Genomic DNA, 21,443 nt, shown 5'->3' on the forward strand with positions numbered 1-21,443 from the left:
GTTTGAACCTGTTGCATCTCAGCGTCAGCCATCAGGAGCAGGACCTCCCCTTCCACAGTCATCTCCACGAGTGGGCAACACCAAATGTTAAAAAAAAAAAAAAATTGATTGTCTTAAACTTTAAGATCGATTAAGTTGGCCTAATAGTACAGAGGACCCCATTGGAAACAAGCCAAAGTGTTCTCTTGGGTTTAAATAATCTTAGAAGACCTTGTATTGAACTGTACTTTGATGTGCTTTTTCATCCTGCAAACTGCTAATGAAGTATTCAATCAATCAAAACTATATTTCTGCTGTACAGTAGGTTTTAAGGTCATTGCACACTGCTGCGTTTTTCGGGCCAAATATCGGAGTGAATTTCGGAGCGCATAAAAAAAATCAACCTCACGTTATGTCTCATTTGCACACTGCCGCCCGTTTCGTATTTATTTTCAGACCAGGGTTGATTTTTTCCGATTTTCGCAACTGTCACCACTGGGTCCCTTGCTCTCTCTCTCTTCTCTCTGATTTCAGATTTCCAAAACGCAACAAAAAAACGCAGTGCAGTGTGCAACCAGCTTAACTGTGGGAAGTGTGTTCCGATGCCAACCCATGTAGAGAGTATCTGCTGTCATAGTTACACAGGCTCCACAGCAGTGCAGATGCATCACAGACCACCCTGGTTTCCCATCTGTCTGTCTGGATGTCCATGTTCTGAGGACAGCATACCATCAATGGTTTGAGGAGTACAGAGATGATGCTGATGACCTTTCCACTCAGCAACAGCATGAGTGAGTATTATAATATACACAAGCAAACTTTACCGCATGGAGAGCTCAACCTCCTATACTTATTTTGCTAGCAAATGTGTAGTATAAGTTTATAACTCAGCATGTATACCTTGTAAAAGTGATGATACATCTCTCAAGTAGGCCTACCCCACTAACCTAATCATAATGGCAGTTACTGTACACTTTAATTTAACAAAATGTAAGGCACAAATTGACACCTAGTGCAGTATTGCTACCAACAAATTACTTTTTATTAGTGCTACAACATAACAGTATGTCAAAAACAAAATATTTCACCAAAAACATACAAGCTTTAATTCTCGTATTTCTTCCTCTGTTACATTGCCTACCAACAGTTTGTATGGTGGAACTGACTTGGCAGGTAGAACAGGATTCCTCTTCCAGCGCGTTCTGTAAATGTTGCTCGACAGACTTTTCCAAATACTCCTGGAATTCCTTAAACTGGTTTCAAGCTACCATAAAATCAATGTAACCTGTACAAAAGCCCTCATGGATTTGTGTTATCCTTTAAGGAATAATGTCAAACTGTACCTCTGTACCTTTGGCAAACTGTTAATAAAGTATTCAATCAAAGCTTATGGATTTGCCATATATTTATGTTTCTGTACCATGTTCCATAAGACAGTGTTTCTCAAATGGGGTTAAGTGTATCCCTAAGGGTACGTGAGAAAAAAAGTAGAAAATGGGATTTGACTGTTAATGATAGAACAGAGTTTGTGTGAACCTGCTCATCTGTACATTTCTAAACCAATTTACATCAATTACTTGATTAGTAACTGTTATTGAATAGAAATGTTCAATAATGTTTATTTGCCATTATGCTGTTTTATTTTGAACCTATCGGCATTGGAACTGGACTTTTGATGGGAGCTTTGCTGAAGTCAGTCGAAGAGGGTACTTGGCTTCGGAAATCAGTGTAAGGTGGTACTGCAGTATAGATTGAGAACCACTGCCATGAGAGAGCTCACACCAATGCACAGTAGCTCTCCTCATTTTCACTTGGTTACTGGTTCACAGGGTTTGATTGATTGATTGAAGAATTTTGTATTAGAAGTTTGCAATAGAAAAAGTACAGTTTCATGACAGTACAAATCACTGGTACAAGGTCAACTAAAAGGAGATCCTAGAAAGCCGAGGCTTACCGGTATTTCCACAGGAACCACACTTTAAGTATCTCATATAACATTGAAAGACAGACGGATAGAACAGTACTTTATCCAGGATAATATCAATTTCAAAAGCAGAAAAAAAGCATAACATCAAATACAAAGGCAGAAAAAAAGGGTGGGGGGAGCATGGGGCTTTGTCTATTTACAAGTCACGGGTAGCACCCGCCTGAAGGTGACTTTTCATACCGATTTTGAAGGGTAGCAGCCTCCCGACCATCACCACCATATTCTGTTACAAACAAACCAAATAAAAGATGCAGTATTACAACTTTGACAAAGTGTGCAATTATAAAGGACCTTTATCCAAGCTACCGTACACTTTGAATTCACCCATAAACATAGTCATGCTGAAGGAATCCAAGAAAGGCTCAGTGTCTTGTTCAACAACTTTTTAAAACTAAGCCAGAGGAGCCAGGAATAGAATCACTAACCTCCTGAGCCGCTGCTGACCCACTATCAACTGAGGGACACTTGTCTCCAATCCCATAACCCTCATGAACAAAGGCTTCCAACAGAGCAAAACTCACAGATCTACAAGGTCACAGCGCAACATGTTTTAAGCTTGTAGATCGGTCATTTTCGAGTAAAATATTTTATGTTGATGGAATAATGCACAGGGCTTAGTAATATTGTATGTAGATGGAATAATGCACAGGGCCTAGTAAAGACCGCTGGCGAACTCTTGTCAACTAGGGCCTTGTGTCCACCAATATCTTTCCTTGGTGAAAAACGTAATGCGCACATGTGTGTGCAAGGTGCATAAATACATGTTTACATTGAGCAAATTCCAAACTTACACTGTGCTCAGCAAAGAATACTGAGACAACAACTTAGTGAGACAGCAAGAAACTCACCCAAGATGTTCTTGAAGCGACTGACATGGGCCGCTGCTGCATGGCTCAGCTCAGGGCGATTTGCCTTGTTGCACAACGGTGCAAACGGGCATCACAATCGCGGTGCTGTCTCTGTCTCCCGACAACCAGACAACCGTCTCCAACATTTTTTTTCTGTATAGCTGCTTGTGACTGCAATCTGTTTCTGTTCGCGGATGACTCGGCTCTCCTAGTCTCAGGCAGAGACATATTGCAGGTTGAAAAGGCCCTTAACTGTGAACTTAACAAGATCTGCACCTGGCTCAATGACAACAGACTCTCAATTCACCTAGGCAAAACTGAATGTATCCTCTTTGGATCTAGTCAGAAACTTAGCCTAGTTGAGAACTTCACAATTAAAGTAGGTGACACTGTGATAGAAAGAAAAAAACACATCTGCTACCTGGGTTGCATCCTGGAGGCTAACCTATCCAGTGAAAAAATGACCACCAAGGTAATCAATAAAGTCAATCACCGAATTCGCTTCTTGCAAGGAGTTGCCCCGCTGATCAATATTAAATCCCGAAAGACACTAGGAGGTGCTCTTATTGGGCCCCTCATTGATTACGGAGTCCTTGTCTGGTATCGCGACGCCCCAGCTGCCTTAAAGCTAAAGCTCCAAACAGCCCAAAACAAACTAATTAGGGTTGTGCTTGGTCTCCCTCCTCTGACCCACCTTACCGAGCATCACCACGAAAGCGTGGGGTGGCTCAAAGTAGCTGACAGAGTACAGCATCTTGCAATGGGCCTGGTGTACAAGATACACTACACCTCCAAGATTCCCATGTACCTGACAAACTACTTCTTAAAGGTCAAGGATGGTCACAATCATAACACCAGAGGCAGCTCCACTAATCATCATCAGCGTAGATTTAACACTAAACAAGGCGCTAACTCGTTCTCCTGCTATACCATCAACATGTGGAACGCCCTTCCACAAGCCCTAAAGGAGAGCAAATCCCTAGCCTCCTTCAAAATTGGTATGAAAAGTCACCTTCAGACAGCAGCTACCCGTGACTTGTAAATAGACTAAGCCCCCATGCTCCCCCCCCCCCTTTTCTTTGTATTCTGCCTTTTGTATTTGATGTTATGCTTTTGAAACTGATATTATCCTAGATAAAGTACTTTGTTCTATCCGTCTGTCTTTCAATGTTATATGAGATACTTAAAGTGTGGTTCCTGTGGAAATAAGCCTCGGCTTTCTAGGATCTCCTTTTAGTTGACCTTGTACCATGAAACTGTACTTTTTTCTATTGCAAACTTCTAATAAATTCTTCAATCAATCAATCAAAGCCTATTCTGTAAACAAATGGCAAGATGTTGTATTACTGTTATATCTTGTTTACATTTATACAAGATTACAATTATTGCGGGCTTGTCTGAAAGGCGAGAACACTACGTTATCTCCATTATTTATAGAGTTCCGTCGCGTGAGCTCCGTCGCAGAAAGTACAGCCAATGAGGTGCGGAAAACCTGGGAGTGGTGTTAGCTGGAGTATTGGTTAGCACGCTGCAGAATATAGTCACGAGCGAGCCCACACTGTTTCGTAGGAACAGTATTTCTAGTTTGTTATTAGTAACTCAACTCAGCCTTGCGACTAATAGTTGTTACAAGGCTATATATACTGTAGGTACAACATACTACTACATACTGTCTGTACAGTGTACAATACGACTGATTCTCACCATAAGTGGTTGAGTTTTCACTGGGCGAAGTGAATAGTCCCCCTTCTTTGCCTTCGGGAACACAATTGCCCATCTCAGCATACCATCTTTACTCACTGCCTGCATGCGTCCACTGTTCTCACTGTAGTGCATGGCAACAAGATATGTTATAATGCAAACATAGAGCATGTCTCTGAATAGTAATGCAACACCTTTCATAGGCCCCTTGTCCACTGACATGTCCCAACACCACACCACTCCATACCGCCCACTTGTGCCAGGTTTTCCACTACAAGGACCTGGGTAGTGAAAGTGGTACTAAACGTGGTACTAAAAAGTATCCACTCACTCCAGAGTAGGTCTGAGCACTCAGTCACTTCATAATGACTGATCACTCACTGACTTTTCATTTAGACCACCAGGATATAGTTTGAAATACATGATAATAGATTCTATTGTGTAACAACCACTATTATAATCTAAATTATTATTGTGTATTATAGTTATCATAGTAATACATTAATCTTTATAGTGTATTATAATCACAGTTATAATCCAGTATAATGTATTATACTTAAGATAGGTGTAATACAAATGTATATTGTATTATAATCACAGTTAAAAGGGTCAATTTGTTTCTTAGATACATTTCTTCGTACTTTTGTGTAATGGAAAATGTAGATATTTTTATGTGGTGTGGAGTGGTGTGGTGTGGTGTGGTGTGGTGTGGTGTAGTGTTGTGTACAGCTAAAGCTGCAGTCAAACATGGGCCTAATATACTAATCTTTTTACCATACCATGTTCTAAATGTACTGCCTACCTGGCATGCAGTCCTGTGTAAAAGAAGCATGAGTGTTTTGGAAGGAAGTGCAGGATCAGTGAATGATACGCCCAGGGAAGTGCTGGCCATTGGGAAAAGCGGGACAACTCCCGAACGGCCGGTTCATTCCCGGCCGGTCCAGGCCGGCCATTAGGAAAACATTAAACTGCACAAAAGTAAAAATTAAACTGTTTACACAAAAGTAGTGAAAACAGCTGATCTACAAGCACACAATGCCTCGCACCGCGAGGCGTTGTGTGCTTGTAGATCTGCTGTTTTTTTTAGTTTAAATCATTTTTAAAATGATAAATACAAAACAAACGGTTTTGGACATACAAGGTTTCCACCCGACAACGACAAAATATAAATAGTGCGACGATTCGTAAGGATCAAAGCGAGTTCAGGAGGCGGTCCCAAGGGAGCGCACGCGCGGAGGGGGGTGGGTCACTAGGTCCTGCCCCCCCCCTTACCCATAGTTCTTAGGGAAGTCAGATGGTGGGACTCAGTCTTGTTGCATAGCACTGCTGCTGCTACCACGCTGCAGTACACACACAAGTGCCACACTTGTTGCTTGCAGGTAGCTGTGCTGCTGCCCACCGCTTGGACAGGGTGTCTAACTTGGCTGAGTATTTCTGGCTGTTTCTGCTATTTTACTATCGCTCAATTCATGTTCTTAGCTGCCAAACTAAGAAGCTGTGTTCTTGGCCAGGTGTATGGGAAGTTTGAGATTGTTATTCTGGTAATCGCTGAATTCTAAACTGCTGTTTCAAGGTTCAGATTTCTTGCTATCGTTGCTGGTGCCTAGCTGATTTCTGTACTTTCAGTTGTTTGTTGCTAAAGCTATTTCAAAGGTGCTACAGGCTTGCTAAAGTTGCAAAGGTAAACTCAGTATCATAGAAGTTGGCTGTGGCTACGGGCTAAATGCTAACTTATTTCGTGCCCTGGTGGGCCTTTACTGGGCTACCATGAGTTAAAGTAATCTCAGTCGTTGGGTTTGTCGATAACAATGTCAGTACTTTGCAACGGCGCGGGCCGTATCGGCTAGCGCGGAACAACAGGTTTAATGTACAGTCAGCTAGGAGCTAGCTGGTGGCTATTGCTAGCCGGCTATTTCGGTAAGGATGCTGTTAGCTGGTAAATCAGTAGCAGGTAATGAATCACGCTAGGAGGATTCAGTTTGTAGGTTGCAGGTGTCTGTAAACGGCAGCGTTCACCTAGCTCCTGAGCTAGCCGAGTCACGTCAAGCGGTGATTTACGGCATGACGTTCGGCAGCAAATACTAAGCGCTGCGTGTGGGAAATGTAGTTCTCTATCATGCCAAGCCTCGGCGTCGTGCTAGTAGCAAGCTTCGCCCGCAGCGTGCTTAATCTAGTTAGTATGGGGCCTATATATTGCTTCTGCCTCGCCTCGGGTTATGTGTATGTTTTCCTCTTTTTGCACTGTCTGGCCGTCTTAACAGCTGCTGCTTATGAGGTGCTAGTTGCTATAACATAGCAGCTAAATGGTTTCTGTCGCTTCTTGGACCACAGTAGGGCTGCTGCCAGTTACCGTGGCGTAGAAGCCCTCGCGGGATGAATTATTAAATACAGTAATCGCCTCTTTTTGAGAAGCCTATAAGGATGTCTGTCTGCATGGGCTCCTGAGAGGAGGAAACCAGCAAGCTCATAGGTGCCACAGTTTACGTGCAAACAATGTTTTGCTTCCGCTAACGCAGGTCGTGCCTGTCTGTCCTGACGTCACCAGTTGAACTCGCTAGTGCATGCAGGGAATCGTAGTCTTCTCTAAATGCTCGGTAGCTCCAGCTAAATATTCTCTTCAGTTTCAGCATCCATCAGCTGCAGCTCATCAGCTTTCTTCGCACCGCAAGCTTTTAAGTTAGGGTTTGATAAGTTCTAAGTTGTCAGTTGTTCTGCTTATTAAATGCTAAGTAAAATAGGCAAATTGTTGCCGCTGCCGCAGTTGGATAATGTCATGTCTCCGTGGTTTCGTCTGAGGCTAGCTCTACCCAAGCTGCTAATGCTGCGGTAATTGCTGCTCATAAATTAAAACTGATGCTACCGCTTGTAGGATGCTGACACCATGCTTATCTGGGCAGTGCATGCTCAGCTCCCACGCGTCTGTTACTAAACTAGAAATGTGCAATTTGGGAAATTGCGAGTGTGCTGCTACACCATCAAGCTATCGGTACTGCTGTATGTTAAAGCTGCTACCAGTGTATCAGAAGTAAAAGGGATGGTTATAGTATTGGGTCACATAGCACACTGTATTTCTAGTAGTGTTTCCTTAGCCGCCGCACTTGGCTTCAGTGCTGGTTACAGCTCACGCTTAAGCTGCTACATGTCCGTTTGTAACATCATGTTCATATCCAGGATTTCTCCTTATCCGTTGTGCTGCTATCTTGGAGGCAAAAATGGTCACATTATGGTGCTAGTGGCTCTTGTTGCCGCTGCTACAGTCAGATACCACAATGTCTCCTATAGTTTCAGCTATTGTTAGCTCCACTCAACCTGCGGCTGCGTGCTAGCATAACTGCTAATAATTACAGCTAAGGCTGATGCTTGTAAAAATGCTGCATCATGTTTTCTTTCAGCTCATGCTAAAACTAATACTTGTTGGTTGCTAACATCTGTTTATTATTTCAGCTCCAGGCCGGAGTGGCTGCAGGCCCACATGCTCCACTAATCGTGTTTTACCCTATAGCTTCTTGCTGCGGCTGCTACATGTCTAACTGCTAACACAATTTCTATCCTTTCAGCTCGTGCTGGAGATGCTGCATAGCTGCTACCAGACTGCTACTACAGCAGGTCGCCATAGCAGCATGGCGCTGCAGCTGCTGAGGTTTTCTGCTAACATATTTATCATTACAGCTCCAGGCCGGAGCTGCGGCATGCCCCCTGCCACGGCATCAGGTTAGCACTGCAGCTTCATGATAAAGCTGCTTCATGTTCCACTACATCGCGTTTTTCTTTATAGCTCGGGCCACGGCTGCTACATGTTGCTGCTAACATCATGTTTGTCCTTTCAGCTTCTTGCCGGAGCCGCTGCATAGCGGCTGCTACAGCATGCCATCATTGCAGCGTCGCGCTGCAGCGGCTGAGTGTTTTCTGCTAACATGTTTCTCTTTATAGTTTCGTCCACTACTGCATAATTCCATGAGACCAGTCAGGAGTCGGTTAGCACTGGAGAGGGCATTGCTACTACAGCTTCCGCTACCTCTGCCGCTACCATGAGCTGCCAGCCTGCCAGCCTGCCCGCCCGCCCTCCCGCCCGCCTGCACGCGCCATATTCAGCAGACGGAAGTGGCCTACCGCCAGCCCGCCGCCTGCCTTCCCGCCCGCCTGCCTTCCCACCTGCCTGTCGGCCCTCCCGTCCGGCTGCCCGCCCGCCCGCTACAGCATCAGTTAATGCTATTACTGCTGCTACCATGAGCATGAACCAGCGCTGCGTCGTGCTGGAAGCCTGTGGTGCCGGCCCATCTTCCGGAGGCGCTGTCAGGCTGCGACCGTCGTCGCCACCGCCAGGTCGCAAGGGAACATGGGAAGCTGCAGTTCCAGCACCAGCGGTGGGAACTCCATTCCTCGCGCCAGCTGCAGCTTTCCCAGATGCCCTGAGGAGCCTCACTCTAGCAGGTAAATAGCAACGCATTTGCTTGTTCGATTCTGTGAGCGTTCAGCCGCTCTCTAAGCTTGCTAATAATAGGCAACCATAGTTACATAGCAGCGACTTACTTGTACCGAATGTTGGGCTTAGCCGCTCTCTAGGCTTGCATAGCTTGCCTTTAAAGGTCAAGACGGGTATCTCGTGGAGATTCTCATATGTGCAGCAGCAGACTCTGCAGCAGAGCGCTCCGTGGGCTGCGAAAATTTCTCTGTGATCTTAAAAGTCAGCGACCTTAGGCGTGGTTTCATTGTTATGGTCAGCTAAAGCTAAGATTGTAATTTCTGCGGCAAGCACATGCGGTCACCAAGGCCAGGCTTAAGATGCGACTAGCACATGGCCTCTGAAGATTGCAGCTCGCAGTTTAAGCAGGGAAGGTACACCAGTGTCAGTCGCAGAACTAACTCTCCCTTCTGTCCTTTCATGTCCATGCTGAACACCGGGCTGTCTGCCCGACGTCCTCGTCACACGACCCCCGGAGAGAGCTGCCAGATTTGCGGCCCGCCCCTCTTCACTCTGCATTCTCTCCGGATCGGAGCAGCCACACCACCAGCACTTCTGGTGCCCTCAGCTAACTCAAGATCCTGCACGCCAAGCTATCAAGCACACACAACACAGGACTGACCGAAGCGTAATGGTTCCAAGCTGGAGTTGGACGCGTTTCAGTTAACGCTCTGCTGCTGATGCTAATAGTGCTGCAGGCACTATTAACAGGGTTGTTCCATAGGGTTCATTTTGCTGCTTCTGCTGCGTTACTCGGGGCACGCGCCCCTGATAGGTTGCATGTTTTATTTGCTGCTTCTGTTGCGTTACTCGGGGCACGCGCCCCTATCATGCAAAAGCTAGGTGGTTGCTGGGGTGTTAGTTAGGTAGGATGTGAAGCTGTATGGCGCTGTAGTTATATGAATTAAAGGTTTCATCGCTGCTTCTGGTTCTGCTGTCTATATATATATACGTCCATGTTGCTGCTCCCGCTTTTCTCTAGGGTGTTTTAGTATGGCTTCAGTCAGATTGCAGTATATCGTTATAGTCAGCAGTACCACCTTCCTCACCGTTGGTTCGGTCTGCCAGCTGCTAACATTCTTAATTATTAAATTGCTTTAGCAGTACTTATAGCGTTTTTGGCAAGCTGCCAATATCATTGCTTAGTATTTTGCCTTAGTAATATTCGCTCTGCCAGATGCTAATATGCTTAATTATTATTTTTGCGTTAGCAGGAAAGGCAGTTCATAGTTTGCCCCGCAGTAATGATAACTTAATCGCTAGAGTCACAGCAGAGCTGCCTTCCTCGCAGTTGGCTAGCACTGGCATGGGATTCTGAGATTTTGGCGTGCTTTGGGGGTTTGTAGTTTTGGGGGGTATCGGGCCAGGGCTCGCTGTAATTAGATTATGCCCTCGATGCTCATGGTAACATGAGGATCGTGGGTTCAGCGAGCCATGGCCCGAGGCAGAACCCCATGCCAAACCATGCTAACTTAGGCTATAGATTCTATGCTGTCTTATAGTAGAGCTAAGGTAGGCTGCCAATACTATGCGCTTAGATATAGGCTTAGATTCTATGCTGTCTCTATAGTAGGGTGCTCAATATGCCATGCTGTGTGATGCTTGCTTTCTGCTTCATTCTGGTCAATAAAGTATATCTGGTAGCACTTTACAATAATGACCTGTTATAAATCATTTATAAACATTTATAAGCAGTTTATAGATGAGTAATAAACATGAACAAACTGTTTATTGACATTTGTAAATGTTTAACTAAACATTTATAACTGTTTTAAACATCATTTACATGTTATTAGTAAGGTATTAGTAAGTAGTAAACTAATCATGAATAAACCATTTATATACATTTGTAAATGCTTACTAAATCATTTATAACCAATGCTAAAATTCACATAATGTGTAGGTAGGAATGCATTTACAAATGTATGTTAAGGTGACCTCCATGTGTTGTTCATGTTTAATATACGCTTTGTAGATGTTATCAAGAGCCCTAATGTAAAGTGAAGACTATTCATTGCGACCATCAGGTTGCAAGTTACTATGAAAACCTCCCCCGGCTGTCTGTCAGTCCCTCCGTCAGTCTGTCCGTCACGTGACGTCACGTCACATCACACTTTTGGCCCTACTCTTATCTCCGGCACCGTTTCCCCTATCCATGCCAAACTTGCCAAACTGCTAAACATGAACAAACATGGAGGCCACATTAACAGACAGTTGTAAATAATGAATAGTCTTCACTTTACATTAGGGCTCTTGATAACATCTACTAAGGATTTATAGATATTTAAGGAATGTTTTACAAAGCATAACCATGAACAAACAAGGAGGCCACATTAACAGACAGATATAAATAACCACTAAGGAGATAAGCAACCTCATGGTGGCGCTAGAAGAGGGGCATGTGAGAAATCAGGGGTGGAGGTTGTGGTTTGGCAGCCAAGGAGTGTGTGCAAAGTTTGGCATGGATAGGGGCAACGGTGCCAGAGATAAGAGTAGGGCCAAAAGTGTGGCGTGACGTGACGTGACGTGACGGACATCCGGTGGAGGTTTGTATAGTAACTTGCGACCTCACGGTCGCAATGAATAGCCTTCACTTTACATTAGGGCTCTTGATAACATCTACAAAGCGTATATTAAACATGAACAACACATGGAGGTCACCTTAACAGACATTTGTAAATGCATTCCTACCTACACATTATGTGAATTTTAGCATTGGTTATAAATGATTTAGTAAGCATTTACAAATGTATATAAATGGTTTATTCATGATTAGTTTACTACTTACTAATACCTTACTAATAACATGTAAATGATGTTTAAAACAGTGATAAATGTTTAGTTAAACATTTACAAATGTCAATAAACAGTTTGTTCATGTTTATTACTCATCTATAAACTGCTTATAAATGTTTATAAATGATTTATAACAGGTCATTATTGTAAAGTGCTACCGTATATCTTAACCCAAGTGATCGTCTCCTGAAATAGTGCGACGATTCGTAAGGATCAAAGCGAGTTCAGGAGGCGGTCCCAAGGGAGCGCGCGCGCGGAGGGGGGTGGGTCACTAGGTCCTGCCCCCCCCCTTACCCATAGTTCTTAGGGAAGTCAGATGGTGGGACTCAGTCTTGTTGCATAGCACTGCCCCGCCACCACCCCAGCGCCACCTTCAGGTTCTGCCTTAGATCCCCCTCGGGGGGTATCGGGCCAGGGCTCGCTGTAATTAGATTATGCCCTCGATGCTCATGGTAACATGAGGATCGTGGGTTCAGCGAGCCATGGCCCGAGGCAGAACCCCATGCCAAACCATGCTAACTTAGGCTATAGATTATATGCTGTCTTATAGTAGAGCTAAGGTAGGCTGCCAATACTATGCGCTTAGATATAGGCTTAGATTCTATGCTGTCTCTATAGTAGGGTGCTCAATATGCCATGCTGTGTGATGCTTGCTTTCTGCTTCATTCTGGTCAATAAAGTATATCTTAACCCAAGTGATCGTCTCCTGAACTCATGTAATTGGCCCACTGGCTAGTCACTTGTCATGATCTGAAATGGCAAATCTTTGAGTAGCAGCAATGAGGGCCTCTCCAACTCTTTTTCCCGGGCTGAATCAGGGGCACAGCACATCCCTGGATACGCCTCTAAACTGTCTGGTGGTGGGAAATGTCCTTAGAAATCAAAGTGCCCTGGAGAATCTTCTCTACACCAACTGAGCTGGCAGAGTCTGAGGGAGCAGGGTTCAAACACAATAACTTTTCACACACCAGGGATGCACTATTAACATGAAGGCACCAGTGGAACTGGCAGGTCTGTGTGTTGCTCCTGAAGATGATGAAGCACAATCTGCCATTTGGCCAAAATCATGTACCGGTCTTCTTGCACTGACTAGCTTTGACTGTTATGGACACTTATGTTTGACACTGTATTGATAAGATGTGCTTTAAGTTTTGCTTTTTGCTTTTTTAAGTATGGCTATTACAATTATGAGCGTTGACTGTTTTGACACTTTATGCATTTATTCTCTTTTTTGTGTACCTTGCTCTTTTACTGTACACTGTACAATATTTTTTCTTTTCATAATTCTCTGTAACTTTGTATATAACCTTAAACTGCTGTGCTGCCTCCAGGCGACTGATTTCCCCCCTTGGGATAATAAAGGTATCTATCTTCTTCTGTGCTTGATCCAGCAGACCAGTACAGATGGTTGATGATGGATATTTATATTAGATCTAACAGACCAGTATGATGGTTGATGATGGATTTTGTCCAAAGCCCAACATCTATGCTTTCCCTCCTCATGGCCAGCGCCATTCTTTCCTACACAAAGTACATGTGATTTTCATTAGTCTAAAATCCAAAGATTCTTCTACAATTTGTTTAGATGGTGAGTGGTAGCCTACAGTTGTTTTTTTTGTGTGTTGATTCACTAATTAAACCACCCATTTTCAACTATGTCATTAATATACCTTTGAGTTGTTATGTGGAAATAAGAAGAAAAAAAAGTCCCCCCCTTCTGTGTTGCCTAGAACTAGTGGAATGATTTGGGGGTTTGTATTGCAAAGTACAGTGGTGTGATGTCATCACTGTGTACTTTCAATACAAACTCAAAGGTATATTAATGACAGTTCAATGTTGAAAATGGGTGGTTCTCCCCTTTAACACAAGCACTGCAAATGCCCATTACATCAAACCTTTTGTAATATGCCATATTATGTCAAAACCATGGTGGACTCCTTGCCACTTCTCCCCGACCCACTTTGCAACCTGACGGTTTGTGTCAGTGATGAGGGTCCCGACACGTCCAGGAACTCCTTGATCCTCTGCAGTCCACTTCACACCATGATGAGTTCTTCACCTCATTTCTAGGGAGCTCGTTCATTTTGATTTATTTGATTTATCCTGCCCAATATTGAGTGTTTTCTAATATTTTGTGGGAAGTTGTTGTGACTGTGAGTTTGTGGCAGACAACCATCTATGAAGATGACAATTAACACAAGTAAAACATATTTTGCCCATCATCATTCATGCATTCATTTATTCATGTGCAATACTTGAGTGCCTCTTGATTGTTTAGACATGATGTCATGGGATGCTATATGATTGATAACAAGCTTGATAAGCCCAGAGCTTATTGATCAATCAAGCTCCATCCCTACTCCTTACTCTAGGAGAGAACAAACAAAACAAAACACAACACATTGACTTATGAACTGAATCTAAATGAGAGACCAGATGGATCAGTCATCACAGGTCGCTGAGCAATTTACAACTTGAAAATAACATAATTACGTATCTGTACAATGTGGACATCAATAATTGGGTTGATTCTCTGCTCAATAACATTGACCGTTCCAGACTTTGCACAGTGACCAGGGCTGTCCTCCTTCCATCTCCTGACAACACCAGTGCCATCTCTTTAAGGGACGCGATGATGTGACTTTGCTCATCCCTCCAGAGATTGACAATGGCAGACGCAAGATGTGCTTTCTGGTGCCTAAAGAATGTGTTGTGAAGGATGGTAATCACTTCCATAATGTTGAGCATTTGTAGGGCTTTGGTCGGCATGCTTCCTGAGACAAGAATGGCAGCAGAGAGCAGCAAATTCCCAGCTGCAATCTTCCCAATCTTCGGCTGGCTCGTCCACTCTTTCACATGGCTACAAGAATTGCAGCACTGTGTGATGCAGACCTCTGTTCAATTTACTCTGACTTTGCCAGGTGTCTCCTCAAAACCACCCGATCCCCAAGTTATCATCCCATACATTGGGGGTGCACCAACACACCACACAGGTTTGGAAAAGGATCATTAGCTGTGATTCAAAGACTTTATACTTCTTGTCCTTCACAGGACCTGGATCAGCGGTTTCAGGCTCTATGGAAAAGAAACACTTCAAAATTAACCACTGGGATAAACAGTAAAAAATAGCAAATGTACAACTTCAAAACACTTTAACAACGCATGAAGAGCTTGTAGATTTGCGTGGAGATTTAGTGTTCAATGGAAACAGAAGGATGTCGAATAATAGACTCCCATACTGCATACGTAATTAGAATAAACTGGATTGGGTAAACTATATAAAGTAGGGTATGTCCTTTTGTACTGCAGATCAGGCACATAGATTTGTAACATCTTAGATGGATAAATGCACTCCCCCACAAGAGGTTCCTATATAAATTTTGGCTTAGGTTACCCATGTAAATAATGTTTTAATCTACAGCATCCCAGAATTACTGTTGACAGTGCGATAATCCAATGTAAACCTTTGCCATAGTTGTATAGATTTGTCTTTATTTTACGTTAATAAGGTGCTTGAATTTCACACTGTCTTGTAAAAATGCAGAGTTTTCTGCATGTCTGTCATGCTGGGATATCCTCCGAGGTCAAAACCAGCAGTGACTCCCCACTCGTTTAGACACTGACGAAGTGACTTTTGCCGCTGACCGAGTCGCTTCTTACGAGGTCAAGAATAGCAGCGATTTTTGGACACGGATGAGATGAAGGCTTTGTTGCTTTTCCACCTTGGCATAGGATCCGCTCCCACTCTGTTTCTCTGCCGGTGACGTGTTTCCTTTGACATTCTAATAGAGGCGATTCCCCTCCATTTCCATGTAAACTCACTAGAATGACACTGGGAAAAGAGCACGCGACAAGTTCTTAAGGTCCAATAATTCCAGAATGGTTTATTAAAAACCCTTTGAAATAATAAAAGTCACAAAAATTATTAAAACAAAATATACATTTCCAAAAGCTTGAAACTGAAGTCCATCAGCCAAATATCCTTAGGCTAAATGGTTCACAAAGTTAAAATGTCCAATATTGTCCAATATTGTCCATGAAACTGAAGTCCATAAAATAAGGATATTTCCCGAGTCCATGCCACCTAGGCTAAAACGGTTCACAAGGTTCTAACTTTTCCAAAGTTAAAATGTCCAATCTTGTCCTGGCTGGCTGGAGTCCTCCAGCCAGCCATCACGCCAAGCGCGTCCAGACCCTAATGCCCCAACTCCTGTCTTTGTTGGCGCTACTTATACTACACTTCGCACGCTATCTTTTGATTTATCTATATTTGGCACGCCCAGTTACGTTTCCACGTCAACTTGTGGCTGGCGCCTAATCACTCAATATATAGACCTTTTAGTTTCTATCACGTGGACAGCCTAGTTTGTATAGGTTAAATGTTATGTTTTCTTTCACATTCTTCTCTCCTGATGCAATACCTGAACTCTACCAGTGTTATCGCAGACTAAAGGAATCAAAAGTTTGTTACAACAAAGCCAAAACACTTAAATCACCCAAGTCTTCTATGATCCCTAAACGATACAATTATTATATAAAACATTAAAAAAACATACATTTCATTTATAATATTCCACATTTATCAAAATATTGGGGAGGCAAAAATCATCCCGACAACACATTCTTGTATTTCAATTGGATTAAACAAAACAAAATCACATGATATAACATAACCAAGCCTACTTCATTAGGACGTGCAATTATGACTTAGTGGTTCTATTTATTAGCAATCTTTTCCTACTAATCATCATTCATTTTCCCGATGATCCCCACAACGAGGTACTGTAACATCAACATTCTCATCATGTCAGTGTAAATAATCATCAGTAAATCAATGCCCTTTTTTTTAAAGTCCTTTTAGGGTCCCTTGTGAGGGAGGGGGGGGGCAAGGGGGCGATAGTGTTCCAGGGAAGGGTGGGCTGGGGGACTATAAATCTTCAGTCCAACTGAGAAGAGACCCGTTTTAACTGGGGAAAGTCAATGTCACTTTGCGTTTGGCCAGGATTCTTTGGCATCCCATGAATTAATTCATGATGACGGTGAGAAGTCCATGGGCAGTTTGATAGCCCAATATTATTGTCTGATTCTGTTCTGGTCAGATCATCTTAGCAGTTCCGGTTCAAAGGTCACTTGTAATCCATTTCAAAAGCTGCTCCGGCTCTGACGTTTTCCAGACCCTTGTCCATAGCGGCCTTGCACTAGGGCTTCTGCGTGTCCCTAGTTGTTCTGATGCTGGTAATGGGGAGAGAGAGATCTGGAGGGGAGAGGATTTCGAGGGAATCTCCCCGCTTCTCGTTGCCTCGGATTGTGGTGATTTATACCCTGTCCTCCATATTTGTGTATTGTGGAGGGCTTCAAATGTTGGTGTTCCATCCGATACGATTTATGGCTCTGTCCAGGCCCTTGGTCTTGCGCAGTATTCACCTTAAGTTGAAATCCAGGAAATTAATTATCACTAGTGAGGGAAAATTGTCTGACAGAGGGAGAAGGCCTATAGTGTCTTGGGGGAAGGGGCTATGGGGTGGTTGAGTAGGCCTCGGCGCAACTGCCCTCTGACCTCTCCCCTCCCCTTCCCTAATCGTCGAAAGCACAGAGAACTTCACCTACATCCGGATTGTTAACACCGCCTGATGAAGTTGATGTGCTTCTCCTCTCTTTCCTTCCGTCCTCTCCTGTAGCCTCAACACTGCCTGTTCGTGTCCCCAGATCGACTTCCTGTATGACCTGGTAAACTCCTTCATTCACGGTCATGGCTTTTACCTCAGCCCAACCCCTGGTTGTTTGGGATTGCATTGAGTACAGAGTGACCATAGTAGAATACCGACCATGGTGGCAATCCAGATCTGTTATATCCTGTACATTCCATATAGGTTGATGCATACATTACTCTCACTCAGTGGGATAACGACCAGTTCATATAGCCATCTTCTGCGGAAATGGGGACAGGGCCTGGTTTCATCATGACCATTTTCCTGCCAGTTGCCAGGGCCCCCGAGTTCCTGTCCTCTGATATAGGTTAGAGTCTGTTTGACACTGTTCATGAACAGGTTGAAACATAATCCAAGGAGGCGGAGAAATACGCAAAAAAGGCGAAAAATCATGCAAAAAAATGGAAAGATGCTTCTTGACATCCTTGAAGTTGCCAGTCCATGCTATCGTGCACTACAGTACGTCTGACTAATTGGACATGGCCGTTACACATCAAGCACACGCGGCGGTGGGCTTGATATGCAGGTCATTACCAACAGTAGCAGCACAGAGTGTCACCTGCCAGAGCGGGCTTCACAGAAACTCACTATCAGTCACTTGGACGGCTGGTAGCGGGCACTTTCTTTGATCATTGTTCCTCTACTGGTAGAAGAACCACCAACCTCCTAATATCCCTATGGAGGATGGTGGTGCGGCAATTCCACGCGTGCTTATGACGGGAACATAGAACTTGACACATCCTGGTGTGGATGCGCTAAGGACTGCGGCCAGCATTTGTCTTTCAGCGACTGTGTATTCTTGGTGGCCCCCACAACTGAAGATCGCTGTGGGTCCTGTATAGTTTTTGTATGTCCCCTCAAGGACATTTGCGGGTTCCACAACTTTTTTCTCGGTGGTGCAGTAGGCATCGTAAGTTCTGATGGGTCTGATCTGTCAGCTGTGACGTCGTCTTCCTCTGTGAGGTTGTCATGATGGGCAGTGCCTACTGCATTTCTGTCCTTAGGCGGTCTATGAGGCTCACGAGGGGGCGATGGCTCCCCGCTCTCCTCTTCAAGATCACCGAGAGCTCCCCTCTATCTGCAGATGATGAGGGGGAATTCAGTGTCTCTCTGTGACTGTTTTTCTTGTCCTGGCTCCTCTTCCCTGACTTGCGTGGAGTTGCTTCCCCTCTTCACCCCAGGGGGGATTATCAGTGTCATTGTCTTAATCAGCAACAGCTACTCCTGGCGGCTGTTCTTTTTTGTGGGACTGAGCACGGTCGCTTTGAGAATTACGACCCCCTTTTGTCTCCCATCTTGCTGCTTTGGATCCCACCTGGAATGCAGCAGAACTGGTGACCGCCTGATCGCCCTCCTCCGATGATGATGAAGAGCTGATCCTGTTTCTTTTCCTCTGCTTTCTCTCCTCCTTGCGTTGTCCTCCCATGTGTTCACCCATGTTGTTGCTTGACACCATATCCCGATGCCGCTTGTTCTCTGAAGCCAGCAGGACAATCCTTGTCCTTTCTGTCCTAGCTGTCTTTCTTTCAGGGTTGCATGCTTAATGCCTTCCTCCTTTTCTGCCGTCGCCTCACCTTTAAAGGCCATTCTTGGCGTTTTATATTGCATTACATTTTACATTAAATGCATTGGAATTTGTTGGTCACCAGCAAAGCAATGCTCATGAAGATCTGCAGAGGAGTCTTTAAAGACGTTCCAGTCAGTTGCAAGAGAGCACCCCTGCAACTTGACCCCTGCACTGTCCGCACAATCCAGCGCTGGACAGTGCGGATGGTGGGTTGTGCGCTCTTAATGCGCTGTGTGTAGACAGACAACAGGATGACTGAATCATGGTCAGACTTGCCGAAGTGTGATCTGGCCAGAGAACGATATCTCAAGTAGCAGTGATCCAGGGTTTTGCCCTTCCGTGTGGCACACGGCACACGCTGGTAATGTTTCGGCAGTACTTTGTTCAGCTTACAGTGGTTAAAAGCTCCAGCCACCACTGATACAACATCACGATAGTCGTTCTTGTGCTTTGTGATCACAATATACAACTCATTCCCAGCAACTGGCTCACTTGCATGTGGATGAATGTAAACTGCCTTCATGATCACGGAGGTGAAGTTGCGTGGCAGATAGAAAGGGCAACATTTAATAGTTAGTTGCTCCATGTCCTGTGAGCAGCTAGTAGAAAGCGCCCCAACATTGGGGCACCATGCATTGTTTATTAAAAACATACTCCTCTGCCTTTTGATTTGCCGGTGTCCTCGCGTGTCCTGTCTTGACGAAAAACAGTGAAACCCGTTGGTTGCACCGCTGAGTCGGGAATGTTGGAGTGTAGATGTGTCTCTAAGAAGCATAAAATGCAGCAGTCTGTCATATCCGATTAGGGGAGAAGCGACATAAAGGATCATTCATCCTATTACGTAAGGATTGCACATTTGCCATTTGGTCAAGGTGTTCGGTGGTGTCTGTCCAATGGTGGGAGAGCATGATCACTTGCCTCCACACACGTGGTTGCACGTCGCTTTAGGATCAGCTTTATTCTGTTGACTTCCCCCTGACAGCAAGTAGCATCAGAGTCCATTTGATTCATGAACTCGGCATCTTCAATGAATGACTGGGGTGAATGGGGGGGAGATGTAATCCGGTGACGGTGGAGAGGGGGGCTACTGTCCGTTTCCTGAGCTGGTGCTGAGGAGAGGAGACGAGACGAGGCGAGACGAGACATGTGTTTATTTCCGGGGAGGGAGGCAGTAACTTGTCCATTTCTTTAGAAGGTGAACAGGGCTCATCCATTAAGAGCCGCTCTCTTGACCTGCCCTCCTGACCTCCGGTCTGTTGCTGCTGAAAGAACACATTGGCGTCATTCACCCCCTCTCCCCTCCACCTTTTTTTCTCCTGTTCTTTTGTGTCAGATGTGTCTCTCACAACTGACCCACCAATCTTGGCCCTTTGTCAAGCCTCCATGATGTTTTTCAGTGCCACATCAAGCACTTCTTGCTCTGTAGAGGGACAGCATGCACTCTCCACTGCTTTTCCTGTGTGAAACCCTGCATTCCGGGTTTCCTTTGCTGGCATTTGTAATGGGAGAACAGCTTCCATGAGAATGTAGCGATGCCAACCAGTTACCAAAGGCCAGCATCGGGGAGAGTATTTCCCCTCCCCTCATCCTCCATGGATAAGCATTTTTCGTACGCCTGTGGGCCGGAGGGTGGCATTACCTCAATCAGGGTATTCCCCGATCAAGGCCACATATCATGTCTTATGAGCAATCAAACAGATGTAGGTGGATCTGTGGCTTACCGACTGTTAAACCATAAGCTCATCTCATCCAAGAGTATCCGCCTGTCTTCCCCAGACTGTCATTTGGGACCCCTGACTATTCTCAGGCCAGGGGTCACTTGTCCTCTCTGTAGGGCTCAGCTCACACATTAGAGCAGCAGCGCAGTGATCCCGTAACCACTTTTGATTGTAGGGGTCAAGTCAGCATGGAAGGTCTTTTCCTTCCTTCTTCTGTCCTTTTCTTTTGTGTCTCCTACTTGTCCAAACGATTTCATCGCTGTGACAATAGCAAAACAAAATAAGGTGCAGTAGTCCAGTACAGTAGTACAGTAGTACAGTATGTCCAATACAATGTCTTTTGTGGTTTCGTCCCATATAGTCAGGGGATACCGGTCATTCCCCCCGGCCTCCCCTGCTACTTCAGCCTGGGCCGTGAATTATTCCCAGATGCATGGTATAGGGGTATTCACACCTATAACTGTGCTTGTAGATCTGAGCATTAATGTGATCCTTACCACCAGGTAAGGATCACACTATCTCCATTCCTTCCTCCCCTTGTACATTCAACACTGCAAGGGGAGGAAAATGCACTGGACCTGTTATACAGTATGTCCAGCATTGACCCCGATAGGGTGTGGGTTCAGTGATGTTTCACTATCCAACAGGTTGCTGACCGCATACCAGCCTGTCGACTT

General features: G+C 44.6%; 1 protein-coding gene across 1 annotated transcript in view; it reads right to left on the bottom strand.

The window, feature by feature from the left end:
* LOC308298166 (protein NLRC3-like) overlaps positions 1 to 18,919 on the bottom strand; it is a gene marked incomplete at both ends in the record, with an annotated part of 148,119 nt that extends 129,200 nt beyond the window's left edge. The window contains one exon of the mRNA XM_080741722.1: positions 18,797 to 18,919. Within this exon, the coding sequence (XP_080597848.1) occupies positions 18,797 to 18,919 (123 nt within the window). The remainder of the gene's footprint in view (positions 1 to 18,796) is intronic.
* Between the last annotated feature and the right edge of the window lie 2,524 nt (positions 18,920 to 21,443).

This window comes from Nannobrachium achirus (genome assembly GCF_963921795.1).
Source record: "Nannobrachium achirus genome assembly, chromosome: 14".
In the NCBI taxonomy this organism is placed as follows: Eukaryota; Metazoa; Chordata; class Actinopteri; order Myctophiformes; family Myctophidae; genus Nannobrachium; species Nannobrachium achirus.